The sequence below is a fragment of the Sorex araneus genome, chromosome 10 (genome assembly GCF_027595985.1).
Source record: "Sorex araneus isolate mSorAra2 chromosome 10, mSorAra2.pri, whole genome shotgun sequence".
NCBI classification, from domain to species: Eukaryota; Metazoa; Chordata; class Mammalia; order Eulipotyphla; family Soricidae; genus Sorex; species Sorex araneus.
Genome location: NC_073311.1, coordinates 56,596,906 through 56,610,993, shown reverse-complemented (window position 1 = coordinate 56,610,993; position 14,088 = coordinate 56,596,906). Strand labels below are relative to the sequence as shown.

Below are 14,088 nucleotides of genomic sequence, written 5' to 3'. Positions count from 1 at the left end.
CTACGAGCCCCCCCAGGAGTGATCTCTGAGCTCAGAGACAGGAGTTAAGTTTTGAACACCACTAGTTGTGGCCCAAAAACAAAAAAACAAAAACAGGAACACACACACAAAAACAAGGAGGAACGAGAAGATGCTTACTTTACATAGTTGTGCATTCATTTAAAATTCATTTAAATTACTGGGCAAATGCAGAGTTTGAGTGAGGCAAAATACATATAAGCCAAGGGTGAAATTTTCCTGGGAGGGAAGGCAGGAGAGAATATGATCTTTTTCTTCTTCTAGAGAATGAAACTAGAGGTTTAAGTGTTCACAGTATATCAATTTTCTATCACCACTTGTGTTACATGAAATTTAATCTCTCATTGTAGAGAAATTTGTGCAGCACAAAAGCACAGGGAGAGGAAAAATTAAAAATTCAAAACTTCAGCCATTCAAAGCTAAAATTGTTCCTGCCGTCTAATGCATTTCCTTATAATTTTGTACCACACACGTTACAAAAGCAGGATTAGCATAATTCCCGTCTGGACAGTTTTCAAGTCATGTCCAAACTTTCTCTCTCACCTCATTCTCAGAGCCTCTTCCTCTGTGTTATGTGAGTTTGAAGCAAACTCCGGAAAATTATATTAAAGTAGAAATATTTTAGCATATATCCCTCAGATTTTCACAGATAACTGAATAGGTTTATGGTAAGGTGATATAGATGAAATAATTTATACTTATTTTCATCCTTCTAATGTCCAAAAATTATTTTGGACATTTCAAATCAATATATCTCCTTTGATTTTATTTCAAATTTGCCATGAAAATTTATCATGGGGATTCCAACAGCAACTTTGGGGAAAAAAGAAAAAGTGAACCCCAGGCTAAAGGTCCAATCTGTCTTTTAACTGGATCTCTCAGTAAAGGGCTTTGTGCGGAGTCTCACAGCCTGTTTAATAGAAAAACTGTATTCCATTCCCACAAGTCAGTATCACCCTAAGCACTTTAATGTATTATAATTAAGCACTGTTCACATCCCCTCAGCAAATGCAAAAGGATGTGATTCCCATTTTACAGAGAAGGATTTTTAAGGCCTAAAAAGTCAAATAACAACTAAAGTCACAGATTATTAAAATTGGTGACCTTAGATTTTTGAGCATCAGTTTTTTTTTAACTACAGACATTTTTCTTAACCTCTTTTGCTAATTTTATTTGATAAATGCAAGCTTTCCATAATACTTTTAATGACATATAGAATCACAGAATCATAGGTCTATTGATGAATTGTCACATCACTGAGCACAGGCCACATCAAAAATTCATCAGAAATATCTATCTGAGGTAAAATTTCAGTGACTCTATGGGGAGAGTCAAGCACCAGACACAGTTGAACTAGAGTACATTTTTCCCCATTTTACTACTTGCAGACATCTGCAAATTGCAACATCATAAAACATCTCAGTGAAGTAACTTCCACATAATGAAGGCCAGCCCAAATTTTGACAGCACCGGTAAGCTTGTTTTGCAGTACACTCAACATTGAGTTGAACAGCTAAGTATTTCAGAGAGAAGTTTCTAAATTCTAAATTTCCACCCTCTCTTTTTCTCTCAGTCTCTGTCATATACAGATTTGTCCCAAGAACCATCAGAGGAAGCGCTAGGAATTTGCTGACTCTGTTCAATGGATTTGGCTGTTTCACAGGGGCACTGTTGGTGCAGGTGATATATCTCCTCACAGAAGGTAAAACTAGGTTCATGACATGATTATACATATATATATGTATATATATACACACAAATATATATTATATATATGAGCTGAAACACATATATATGCATGCATATATATGTATATATATGTGCTTACACTTGAAAACTAAAGAATTGAGAGAAAAAATCTTAAGAGAGGGGCTTTGCTAGCATAGCCTTTTTTTAATTGATCCACTTTTGCAATTAAGATAGAATTAAGATAGGAAATAGACTCTTGCTGTATTCATTAATTTCTGGGAATTGTTTTTCTTTTGATAGGAGGAGGTAATTACAGAATGTCACTTCTCAAGAGACCCTGTCTGCTGTCTTTCTTTAGTGTATTTTAAAACAAAGTGGTCATTATATGCTTATTAGGTCTTTCAATGCGTTTATATTCAATAATGCTTCATAGCTGTCATAGATAATCCTCAGAAAAGGTAAGCTCTACTTAAATAGAGGAGATGGGGTATCTGGGTGATCATTTTCCCTTGTGATTTGCTACAAATTTTATCTATGCAACCAAAGAGAAATTATGAGTTGAATAACAAATGATCTTGGAAAATTTTTCTCCTTAGAGGTTTTGGTCAGGTGTAAAGACCAACCTAAAAACTCCACATATAAACACAAAAAGGATCACTCTTATATGTGCTGATAGAAATAACAGAAAGACAATCATGATTATATGTCATAGTGAGATGCCTTTTGCTTTTTTTTAAGTTCAGATTTCCTTTATCTTTCTAATATGTTAACATAGCTTACATTAAACAAATACTGTTGCCTATTTTATGGGAAACATTGAAAGTTCATTCTTCTCTACTCTCAACTATACTTATTATTGTGATCTTAAAAGTAATGTAAAGAGTTACTCAGAAGAAATTAAATTACCTGCTGTAAAAATATGAAAAAATAACTTCTATGAATGACAAACTCCTTTTAATTGGATTAAGTGTTAAAAAAAATACCAAGGATCCACTGGCTGCTGAACACGGGGCACAATAGATATCAGGGTAAAAAAAAAATCATCACCAAATCCTCACAACATTTTCAGAAGCTTTAGGAATCAATAAATTTAGAATGATAAATTATAGCAATAGTTAAGTACCAGGGAACATATCTATAACCTTTGATTGATGGATAACAAGATTATACCCTGCTCCTTCCTTATCTGTTTATCTAGTTTAGTTAACTAAGAAAACTCAGAAGTTAAAAGTTATGTACGTATTTACTTCTCACTATGTCCCTAACTCTGTGCCACAGTGAATTATGTTTGACATGGCTCTAGCACTCAAAGGGCTCAAATCCAAGCTGTCATAACAACATGTAGAAACTGTAGCAAGCTGTTGATTTTTCTGATGGTTATATTCTTTATTTTGATGGAGGAGAATGGGCACTGGTGGAGAGATGGGTACTCGAGTATTGTATGACCGTAACACAGGCACGAAACTCTGTAACTGCACCTCATGGTAACTCATTAATTAAAAAAAATTAAAATAAAAAAGAAATAAGGAAAGAAGTATAATATTAGGATTTTATAACACAACCTGGAAAATCCTAACCTATAACTACCAAAAACAGATCTTAAACATATATTCCTTCTTTTCTTCATATTACTCAATGAAATATTTCTGAGAATTTACTTAGAGCAAAATTATAACCAAACCATTTGACATATTCTAGAAGTATAATGTTAAATATATACTACCTGTTTGTATTTTATGTAAATGTAAATTTGTTATGCTGGTACTTTAGCAACTTAATTCAGAATTAGGTCAGACTTTATGGGTTAAGCTTTCCACAAGACTATAAAGGCTAAGATATCAGTCATATTCCAAGCTCTTGAGGATTGCCATTGCTTCTGATGAACTGGTTATAAATTTGGAGATCCCCACAGACTCCTTCAGATTTGATCATTTACTAGGATGACTCACAGAGCTCAGGAAAGCACAATGCCTACGATGATAACTTTTTAAATAGCAAAAGAATATGAATCAGAATGAGGCAAAGAATGAGGTACATGGAACAAAACTTGTGAGGATTTCCTCAATAGAACCTCCTTTATCCTCAGAGATACCATGCTAGCCAGCACACCAGTATGTGACAATATGCAGATCATTGTCGCCCAGGGTAGGTCCTCTGAATATGGAAGCTATGCTTAAGCTACGGTTAAGCCTTAGGGAACAGGTCTACAATCTCCAATTGATTCATTGATTCATTGGTTTCATGGTTGATCTCAATCTCTAGCCTCTTTCTCTCCCAGAGCTTAGGGTGATATCGTATGTCTGGAACCCCAACTCTAATCAAATGGTTGGTCTTCCTGATTGACCAATTCCCATCCTGTGTCATCATTTCAGCATGAACTACTTAGGAATCCACTATGAGTTGTCTCATTAACCTAAACCGTCAGATGAGTTTCCACTATGATTTACAAAGAGTCCAATCACTCAAGAAATTCAGAGGGTATAGTTTGTCCCCCAGGAATCATGGACAAAGACCAGGCAAATTACTTATTACAAATTCAACTATTTATGCAAATATATTCACTATAAACAATATTTTTTCCTGAGAATCTGCATAGCGTGGTATCATACCATTATATCACTATTTCATTTTTTTTAATTGTCTTATAAAGATGATATTATTTCTATTCTTTTCACTATATTATTTTTGTCTTATAAAGATGATATTATTTCTATTCTTTTCACTATATTATTTTTATTGAAGTAATATTGGCTTAATGGTGTAAAAAATATTGAATTAAAACTGTTTAACTGGGGCTGGAGCAATAGCACAGCAAGTAGGGTGTTTGCCTTGTTCACGGCCAACCCGGGTTCAAATCCCAGCATCCCACATGGTCTCCTGAGCACTGCCAGGAGTGATTCCTGAGTGCAGAGCCAGGATTAACTCCTGTGCATCACCACGTATAACTCAGAAAGCAAACAAAGCAAAACAAAACTGTATAACTGTTTGTTTTAGAGGCACAATGTTGCCACACTATATCACTAAAGTGCTAATATATCCACCACCCCTACCCCAGTCCACTTACCCTTGTGTTTTAAATACAACAATTAAGGTATTGAAAAGAAAATGGGGTGTTTTCATGATCACAGGTAGTATCTGATCCTTCTCTCATTCCAAAACCACTGCCAACATTGATTTCAATAAGCTTTGGTTAAGAGTCACGGAAATATTCCTTCTGGAGACATACAGACTACACACAGGCTACTGTGGATAAAAATCTAGATATAGTAAGACACAGAATAACAAAAGTTTCAATTTTGCAGAAATTTAGTGTATATGGGAGGAGCTGTACCTAGAACATCTCAGAAAAAAATGGGACTTTATGTGGATTACAATCTAAATTTGTATTCGAGAACACCATTTAAATTACAACACATTAATTTAACTTGCTTCTACAGTTATGGGGTTTTTTGCCTTGTTTGGGGGCCACACTCAGCTTGCTCAGACTTTACTCTTGTCTCTGTGCTCAGGAATAACAGCAGTTGCTACTCAGGGGACTACACGGTGCTGGGGTCAAGCCAGATTCTTATGTGCAAGGCAAACGTCTTACCCACTGTACTATCTCCCTAGCCAGGAGTTTTTTCTATTCATAATATTATGCAATAGCCCAGCGGTAGGGTGTTTGCCTTGCACAAAGCCGACCCAGGTTCAATTCCTCGGCCCCTCTTGAAGAGCCTGACAAGCTACCAAGGGTATCCCATGCACACGGCAGAGCCTGGCAAGCTACCGTGGCGTATTCGATATGCCAAAAACAGTAACAACAAGTCTCACAATGGAGACGTTACTGGTGCTCGCTCAAACAAGTCGATAAACAACGGGACGGGACTGGACGACAATGCTACAGTGCTATGCTATATCCCAATAAGATAGAATCTCATGGCTGGAACTTACATAATATTTCATCCAGTCTAATGCTAACAAAAAGTAGATATACTAGCGTCTTCTGACGCCCCCAAAATTCTGTACTTTTACAAGAAATCTGAGCCTATTCATCTGTAGTTAATAACTATGGAGCACAGAGCACGATAGTTTTCTAGTCACATAGGAACTCTTTTAAACATTTGATAGATATTTAAATCAATGATATAGTACAACGTTAAGAGACTAGGTTCTCTTTTAAACTATTCATGTCCTTTATTTTTATGTCAATATCAATAAATAATACAGTGCTATGAGGATAAATTAATACACAAAGTTCTCAATAAAGTTACTCTGATCTAGACCAACCATTTTGTCATTAAACCAAAAATAATTTGTCAGTATCTTCCCTTTCTTTTACCCCTTCTGGGGAATTGCTCACTGGGGTCAGTCAGGAGCACGGTTTCTGCAAGTATGGTGGCTCCAGGATTAAGCTCATGGTCTCACAAAAGCCCTTGATGCATTATGACACTGAGTCATATGATGGGCCCAATAGCTTTCTTAAAATTGTTTTTACTGTCATGATGCTGGGGGGAATCCCCCACTTCATCTGGGCTCTTTTTTAGGCTGGACAAATCAACATCAGACAGATTAGGAGTGAAAGACAAAATTTAATAACATGCATATCTATGTGACATACGTTTTAAAACACGGTGGGACTAAGCACTGGTATTTATCCTGTACTGGGTGATTTGGGTGGGCTGGAGTGATAGCACAGCGGTAGGGCTTTTACCTTGCACTCGGCTGACCCGGGTTCAATTCCTTCGCCCCTCTCGGACAGCCTGGCAAGCTACCGAGAGTACCCCGCCTGCAGAGCAGAACCTGGCAAGTTACCGTGGCGTATTCGATATGCCAAAAACAGTAACAACAAATCTCACAATGGAAACATTACTGGTGCCCGCATGAGCAAATCGATGAGCAATGAGATGACAGTAACAGTGAGTGATTTGGGCATAAGAAAAGGGGGTTATGTCACATGGCAAGGATGGATGATCTCCTTTACTCTGAGTATATAGATGAGTCTCCAATACAAAGAACATGTTCATGAGGAACTCATATCCAGTTGATATCCCCAAATTACATTCTTCTAGGTCATAAAAAGGGAGAGAAGCCATTACTTCCTTTTTTAAAATAAATTTTATTGGATCAGCATGAGATACAATTATAAACTTTCATGATTACATTTCAGTCATACAATTATTGATTGAGCACCCATCCCTCCACCAGTGCACATTTTCCACCACCATTATTCTCAGCATCCCTCCCAACATCCCCACCCTATAGCACTCCATGTCTCTGTGGCAGATACATTCTTTCACACTCTCTCTAATTTGGGGCATTATGATTTGCAACACAGATATTAGAGAGAAGCCATTACTTCTTCAATTAGGAAAAGGACAAAGGACTTAGTAGGAGCAGATGCATCTTTTCAACCTCTAAGGCCTTGAGGGTTCTAAAGTTGAAATAATTTACATTCCTACGGAATGGAAACAGACCTCCTGGGGCCCATAGGGCTTCCTTAGTTCTGGGACCAAGGTGACACTGAAAAAAAAAATTCTATTTTGAGTACACTAAGAAAAGTCTCTTTGACCTCTTTTGGGAGAGACCAACCTGATCTGAGTATGCTATGCAAAGCTTTTGTGTGCAAACAGGTTCGATTTGTTTCTTTTAGTGATCTCCTCTCCCTCTGAATTCCAAAAGCCAGTGTGACTCATGCTCTATTCTTATGATTCATTAAAATCTAAAATTTTCAGAGCTGGAGAGATAGAGCAGGTAGAGTGTTTGCTCGTCTTGCATGTGGCTGATCCAGGGTTTGATCCCGGCAATCCATATGGTCCCTGAGCACCCCCAGGAGTAATTCCTGAGAGCCAGAAGTAAGCCCTGAGCATTGCCAGGTGTATCACCCCACAACTCCACCCCCCAAAAAAAATACCCTGAAGCTTTAAAAAGATTAAGATACTCAGTTCCCTTTCATCAACTTGATAGTTCTTTTTAATTAAAGTCTTAATTTTTAACCTTAATAAATGTCAGCCCATCATTCTAGAACACAAACCTTTCAAAAATCTGGACCTGTTGTTCAGAGTATTACTCATCTCTGCTTCCTAGTTATGCATCATTTACAAATTTAGTAAGGAAGTTCCTAGGCTTCTTCCAGGTAATTGAGAAATATTTCAGGTCTTATACAGGCTTAAAGACAGAGAGAGTCTCATGGAAAATTCCTGCCAACTCACTATAGTAAAAGACAGCCAAGGAACCCTCCCCTTCTGGATGTAATCATCCCCACTTCACCTAATTACTATAACTCAGCCCACTCTCTTCCCCATCATTCCCTAAATGACATCACAAGAGACTCTGTCGCGTCTTTTGGGGAGTAGGATGGATCTGTGTTTGTGACAGTCCCTTTACTCATCAGAGTAGCATTAATCAAAAAAGGAACCAAAGTTCATTTCAAGTATTTTACATTAGGCACATAATACTGCTTAGAGTGACTAATGTGGACTCCTGAACGTCAACAATCCTTTGACTGTGTATGAGGATACATCGTCATCTCTCAAACACTATTTTCTCCTATTTAGAAAGCAAAATGTTTTGCGATTAGATCCCGGAGCTATAGAACAGCAGTTAGGGCAATTGCCTTGAACAAGGCTGACCAGGTTCTATCCCTGCCATCCCATATGGTCCTCTGAGCACTGCCAGGAGTAACCCCTGAGCACCACCAGGTGTGGCCCCAAAACAAAACAAACAAAAAGATGAATGCTTCATTTCATCTTTTCAGAGACGATGAAAGATAAAAGTAAAGTATTAGATAAAAGTAAAGATAAAAGTAAAAGTAAAATGTTAATGCAACAGATTATTTTGAGTGCAAAATTTAAGTCATCCATCATAGTGGTCCATTTGGTTAACAACAAGATCAGTCTATTTGGTAAAACAACCAATGTTTTTGACAGAGCTGACTATAATGAAATCAACACTCTCACTGTCTGTTTAGGCACCACCCTAGAGTCGCTGCATTCCGTTTAGCATGTAGGGTATTTTAAACGTTTAAGGATTCATGTCAGCTGAGCATATGTATGGGGTGTGTGTGTGTATGTGTGTGTGTGTGTGTGTGTGTGTGTGTGTAAGTGTCGGTATATGATTGGAAAGATGATCAGTTATCACAGTCTCCTTGTCTCCAAGCTGCATTAGTCATTTTTAGCACCATGATGGAGAATGGTGTGAATGCGGTAAATTCAAAAGATTTCTCAAAACTTGACTGTGCAGACAGATAACTGTTAGAGTGACATTTTCAGTACAAGTGAGAAAACTGATCCTTCTGGGATCTCTAACTCTGAGTGCTTTAAAGGAGAAGATACAAGACTAAACCCATCCTCCAACACTAATCATTTCAGGAATAGTTTATCTAAAAGTAGCAATGCTAATAGAAGGGAGTGAAGAAGTCAGCCAGGCGCTGCTGTCGCCTCGATCCCATTAGCAGCTAGATCAATTTTCTCACACGCATAAGCTCTAAATTACCCTTTGACAAAAATAACAAAATAGAATTCAGTGAAAATGACATCTTTGTTTCGGACACGTGTGTGAGTGAAAGGTCTGAAGCAGAATGTCCAAGAGAAAAGGAAGGCTAGCAGGACCAAGAGGTCAAGGTCTCCATCCCCTTGTCCCTGTTAATCCTTCCTGCCTACACTGTGGGAAAGCAGCAAGGAATCTAGCTGCTTAATTGCCATGAAGATCTTTTATATTATTATTATTTTATTTTTTTAATGAATCATCGTGAGGTAACTTACAGTTACAGACTTATAAACTTTTGTGCTTACGTTTCAGTCATACAATGATTGAGTACCCATCCCTCCACCAGTGCCCATTCTCTACCACCAATTGTCCCAGTATCCTTCCTATCCCCTCCCTACCTCCCCACCCCAGGTCCCCCACCACCCACCCCTGCCTCTGTGGCAGGCGCATTCCCTTTTGCTCTCTCTCTGCTTTAGGGTGCTGTGGTCTATAATGCAAGTATTGAATGGCCATCATGTTCGGTCTAAGTCTACCATGAAGATCTTTTAAAATGTAAAATCTGATCCTGAGAATTCTCATTTAAATACCCATGATTATTGAGGCCACTGATATTCATATCAGCTTAAAATGTCATGTTCCTCTTGATGAATTTGCCGTTACAATAAACTTGAAAGAAGAAAATGCTTATACACCTAGAAAGCTACTCAATTGCATATCACCATCCTTTCTCATTTTTTTCATGAGATGCATTTCTTTAAATCCACATCACTATCTTGTTTATAATTCCATAGGGCTTTGAGATGACACATTTTTAGACACAGACTGGAGAAAAAGTGGCCTCTGGTGGCATAATTGAGTTTTTGCCAATTAACCCTCTATGATGTCAGAGGTCCTAGGGTTACTGAGCGGGGGATGGTCAGGGTGGCAAGACCCCTACAGCTCCCACAGTCATGGTAAGAACTTGAGGCAGAGGACTCTGGTAAAACAGGGTTAGGTGTCCAGAACCATTTCGTACCCACTCTACAAATCCTTTGGAATTGCTCACGGGTCGTAGAGTTCCGAACAAAATTGAGGTCGAGTTTTTTCTCCCTTAAGTCATAGAAAACAACTCCTCATTGCTCATGGCTCAGAAGAGGCAAACAGAGCAGAATTTTGAGTCAGACAAATCTGAGCTCAAACTTAGCTTATAATTGTTCCTGTAAAAAAGTCGGGCTAGTAGCTAGGAGAGAACCTCAGGACACGGGCAGAGGAAAGTCGACAGCGGTGGTGGGGTTGGTGATGGAACAGTAGATACCTCAAACTCAGCAATCGATAACTTTGTAAATCACAGTGACTTAATAAAAAACTAACTTAAAAAATAGAGAAAACTCAGTTTAACCCTTCATGGCCTAAGAAAATTCAGCTCTTTAATAAACTTTTCTGACTATCTCCTTCTCTACAATGGTATCACTAATGACATTCAAGATTTCAAGAAGATAATATATAACATAAATGATATTTATAATATATACAAATCAATGTATTAATTAAGGTGTTATGATAATTTGAGTGGGATTTCAATATTTTTCAAGGTGGCTAGGGCTATTGTGGTTATCAGCTTCTGGTGTGGTACATTAATAATCCTTAAGAAAAGAACATGTTCCAAAAGCAACGTAAAGTAAGATCTGGCTTACAGAACTGAACATACTTTTGAGGGTGCAGGGGGGTAGATGTGAAAAAGAGGGAACACTGAGATAATGATGAAAGGAAACAAACACTCCAGTTGAAGGATGTAGTAGTGAACTACTATACACATAAAACACTGTCATTAATAGTAATTTAAAGCACAGTGTCTCAAATAAAATATCTTAAACTTTTTTCAAAGATTTTATTATTGAATCACTGTGAGATAGACCCTTACAAAGTTGTTCATGATTAGGTTTAATTCATACAGTATTCCAACACCCATCCCTCCACCAGTGTACATTTCCCAGCAACAATTTCCCCTTCTCTCCCCAAACTCCCCTCTCCAGCCTGCATCTATAGAAGGTTCTCTCTCTCTCTCTCTCTCTCTCTCTCTCTCTCTCTCTCTCTCTCTCTCTCTCTCTCTCTCTCTCTCTTTCTCTCTCTCGTGCATTGCAGTTTGCATAACAGATACTGAAAGGTTATCTGGTATATCCCTTTACCTACTTTTAACACTCAGTTCCTGTCTAGCGTAATTATTTCCAGCTATCATTGTCATCCTGGTCCCTTTTTTATCTTACCTAATTACCTTAAAAAATTTTAAATAATGTGTCCCAAAATGTCAGAGCTCACTTCAATTCCAGGTCTAGGCTGGGATGAGAGGAAATAGAACAAAGTGCTCTTTGGAAGTCCTACTGGTCTCATGAACCCATGTCATTGGAGGAATTTTCTCAGCATGGCAAACTTACATTGGGTAGAGTTAGAAACCATTCATGTGTACAATAAGAATACTGGGAAATTGTATTAAAGCTGGCACTAGAAGGATAAGTAGTGTTTAGTTTGGTGAGCATAGGAGTGAAGTATTGATGGTAGAAAGCACTTATATCAAGACCTGGAAGTAGAAAATTATTAAGTGCATTGAAGAAACCAAAAGCAATTCTGAAACCTAAATACATTTAGAAGGGCAGAGAACTGCATGAAGTCAAGTTAAGAGATCAGAAGTGAAATACAACAGCTCTTTGTCTCGCTGGGAATTTTTAGAACTTACAAGAGAAAAAATAAAGGCATCATACAAGAAACATGATCTACATGATCTTGTGTTTTAATATCAATATAGGTGCAGTGCAATTTGAATGGAAAAAGAAACAGTTGGGGGAAAATGTACAACTGAAGTCATTCTGGCAAGTCTAGCATAATCATGTACTAGAGAAGAAGTGGGTAGATGGGGAGAGATCAAAGGCATAAGCTTGATTTTGGAGGCAGAAATCACAGTGGTTATTGATGGTTTTGATATGACTTAGAAGACAGCAGAGACAAATTGTATCAGAGAAGCATCCTTGATTCTGCCAATAGTAAATGGATGGGCCAAATACTTTTGGATTTCAAAAGTATTGTTTGGATTTCAAGTGGAAAATTTGAGATGAGAAATAGATTTTAAATTTGTCACTCATTTTTATAAACACATTAGGTTAGACATACCTAAAAGACATGCAAATGGAAATATCTGGAGTTCATAAAAAAATGATGATCTGGGTTGGGAACAAAACCAACATTTTAACTCAGAGATGTCAATAAAATCACCTCGTGTAAATATTAAATTTGAGAAGAAAAGACAGCCCATTTCTTTAGAGTGGAAAGTCTCAACATTGAGGTTAGATGGAAGAAAAATGACCTTGACAAAGAAACAGAAAAAACAGCCAGATCAATGTGTGCTAGCATGTGTGTGTGTCCACATATGTATGTGTACATATGTATTCACTGTGAGAGAAATGTTTTAAGCAGGAAATGGTAGATTGTGTTAAGTGCTACATGATCAAATAAATGAAAAATGGAAAATATCCATAGATTTAGTGACATTATGAGCTCTAATAATTTTAGTAAGAGAGTAAGTGAAAAACAGATTAGGAAAGGTTGAAAAAGAGCTAGTCAATGAGGAAAGAAAAGATATCAGTGTTCAAATGTCTTTCCTAAAGAACCTGGCACTCAGATAAAGAGAAATAAAGTGGAGGTGAGATAAAGATATGGATGGATTTGTTATGTTTAGTAAATCATAACATGGCCACCCAGTTTAATTAGAATTTGAGGTAAAGGGGCTGGAGCAATAGCACAGCAGGTAGGGCGTTTGCCTTGCACAAAGCTGACCTGGGTTCAATTCCCAGCATCCCATATGGTCCCGCAAGCACCACCAGGAGTAATTCCTGAGTGCATGAGTCAGGAATAACCCCTGCACATCTCCAGGTGTGACCCAAAAAGAAAAAAAAAATTTGAGGTAAATAATAGCTAATAACTATTTTAGTTTAAGTATGTCCCCTCTGGTATTGTGGACATACCTGACATTAAATATATTTTTAGGCAATACTAAGCATTAGTTTATTCTAAAAAAATAACAATTTATAATTTTTCTGAAATTCAAAAGTACCTGTGAGTCTGTATCTTATTGGGAAGCTTTGATGCAAGTACAAGATACTTCCTGATAGAAATGCTTGAGCATATTTAACTGCTGAAAATATCCAGCACTGATGGAGAAGCTAAAATGCAATGGAAAGAAATGAGACTATTCTTACTGGGGGGTAGATACTCTGCACTGACACACTGAGGTAGGAAGAGGATGAATTTAGGGGAAGGCAGATTGGATATGATGTAGGCAGGTAGATAGGGAAAGGGCCTGGACAATAAAACAGGTCAGCAAAAATTCTGGGAGGAAAATTCCAGAGCTGATCCACTTTGTGGATACAGATAAGACCTTGAGCAGCGGACCCTGAGGAGATTGGACCCTCCCATGAAGGAAATTCCTCAAATTCCCTCTGACCTTTCCCTCAATCTGATTAACTTTAGTGATGTGGCCCAAAGAAGACCATCACCACTCCCAACCTCCCTGGTAACCTCCCTAGCAACGCACTTTTATGTAGGAAGAAGCCCCAATTGGGGAAAGGTTGGAGAAGCCCTATAAAAGCCACCTTGAACAAAGGAAGAGCACACACATCACACATGCTGCCCAAGCCCATACGCTGCTTGCACTCACATGGCCGAGCACATGTGGCGCTTGAGCACATGTGTCACCCGCATCTCCCCTCTTGAGATGTGAACTTTCATGCTTTCGTGTCTAATGCTAGGATGTGTGTAGGGGCTCTCCTTGCTCTTGGAGAAGCCTGTGTTCTCTCTTGAGTTCATATCTCTCTCTCTCTCTCTCTCTCTCTCTCTCTCTCTCTCTCTCTCTCTCTCTCTCTCTCTCTCTCTTCTTTTAGGGCATTCTGG

At 38.0% G+C, this 14,088-nt stretch overlaps 1 protein-coding gene across 1 annotated transcript in view; it reads left to right on the top strand.

Annotated features, from left to right (window-relative positions):
• The window catches only part of SLC15A5 (solute carrier family 15 member 5), a 92,874-nt gene that overhangs the window by 54,300 nt on the left and 24,486 nt on the right, over positions 1-14,088 (top strand). The window contains exon 7 of the mRNA XM_004611363.2: positions 1,592-1,720. Within this exon, the coding sequence (XP_004611420.2) occupies positions 1,592-1,720 (129 nt within the window). The remainder of the gene's footprint in view (positions 1-1,591; positions 1,721-14,088) is intronic.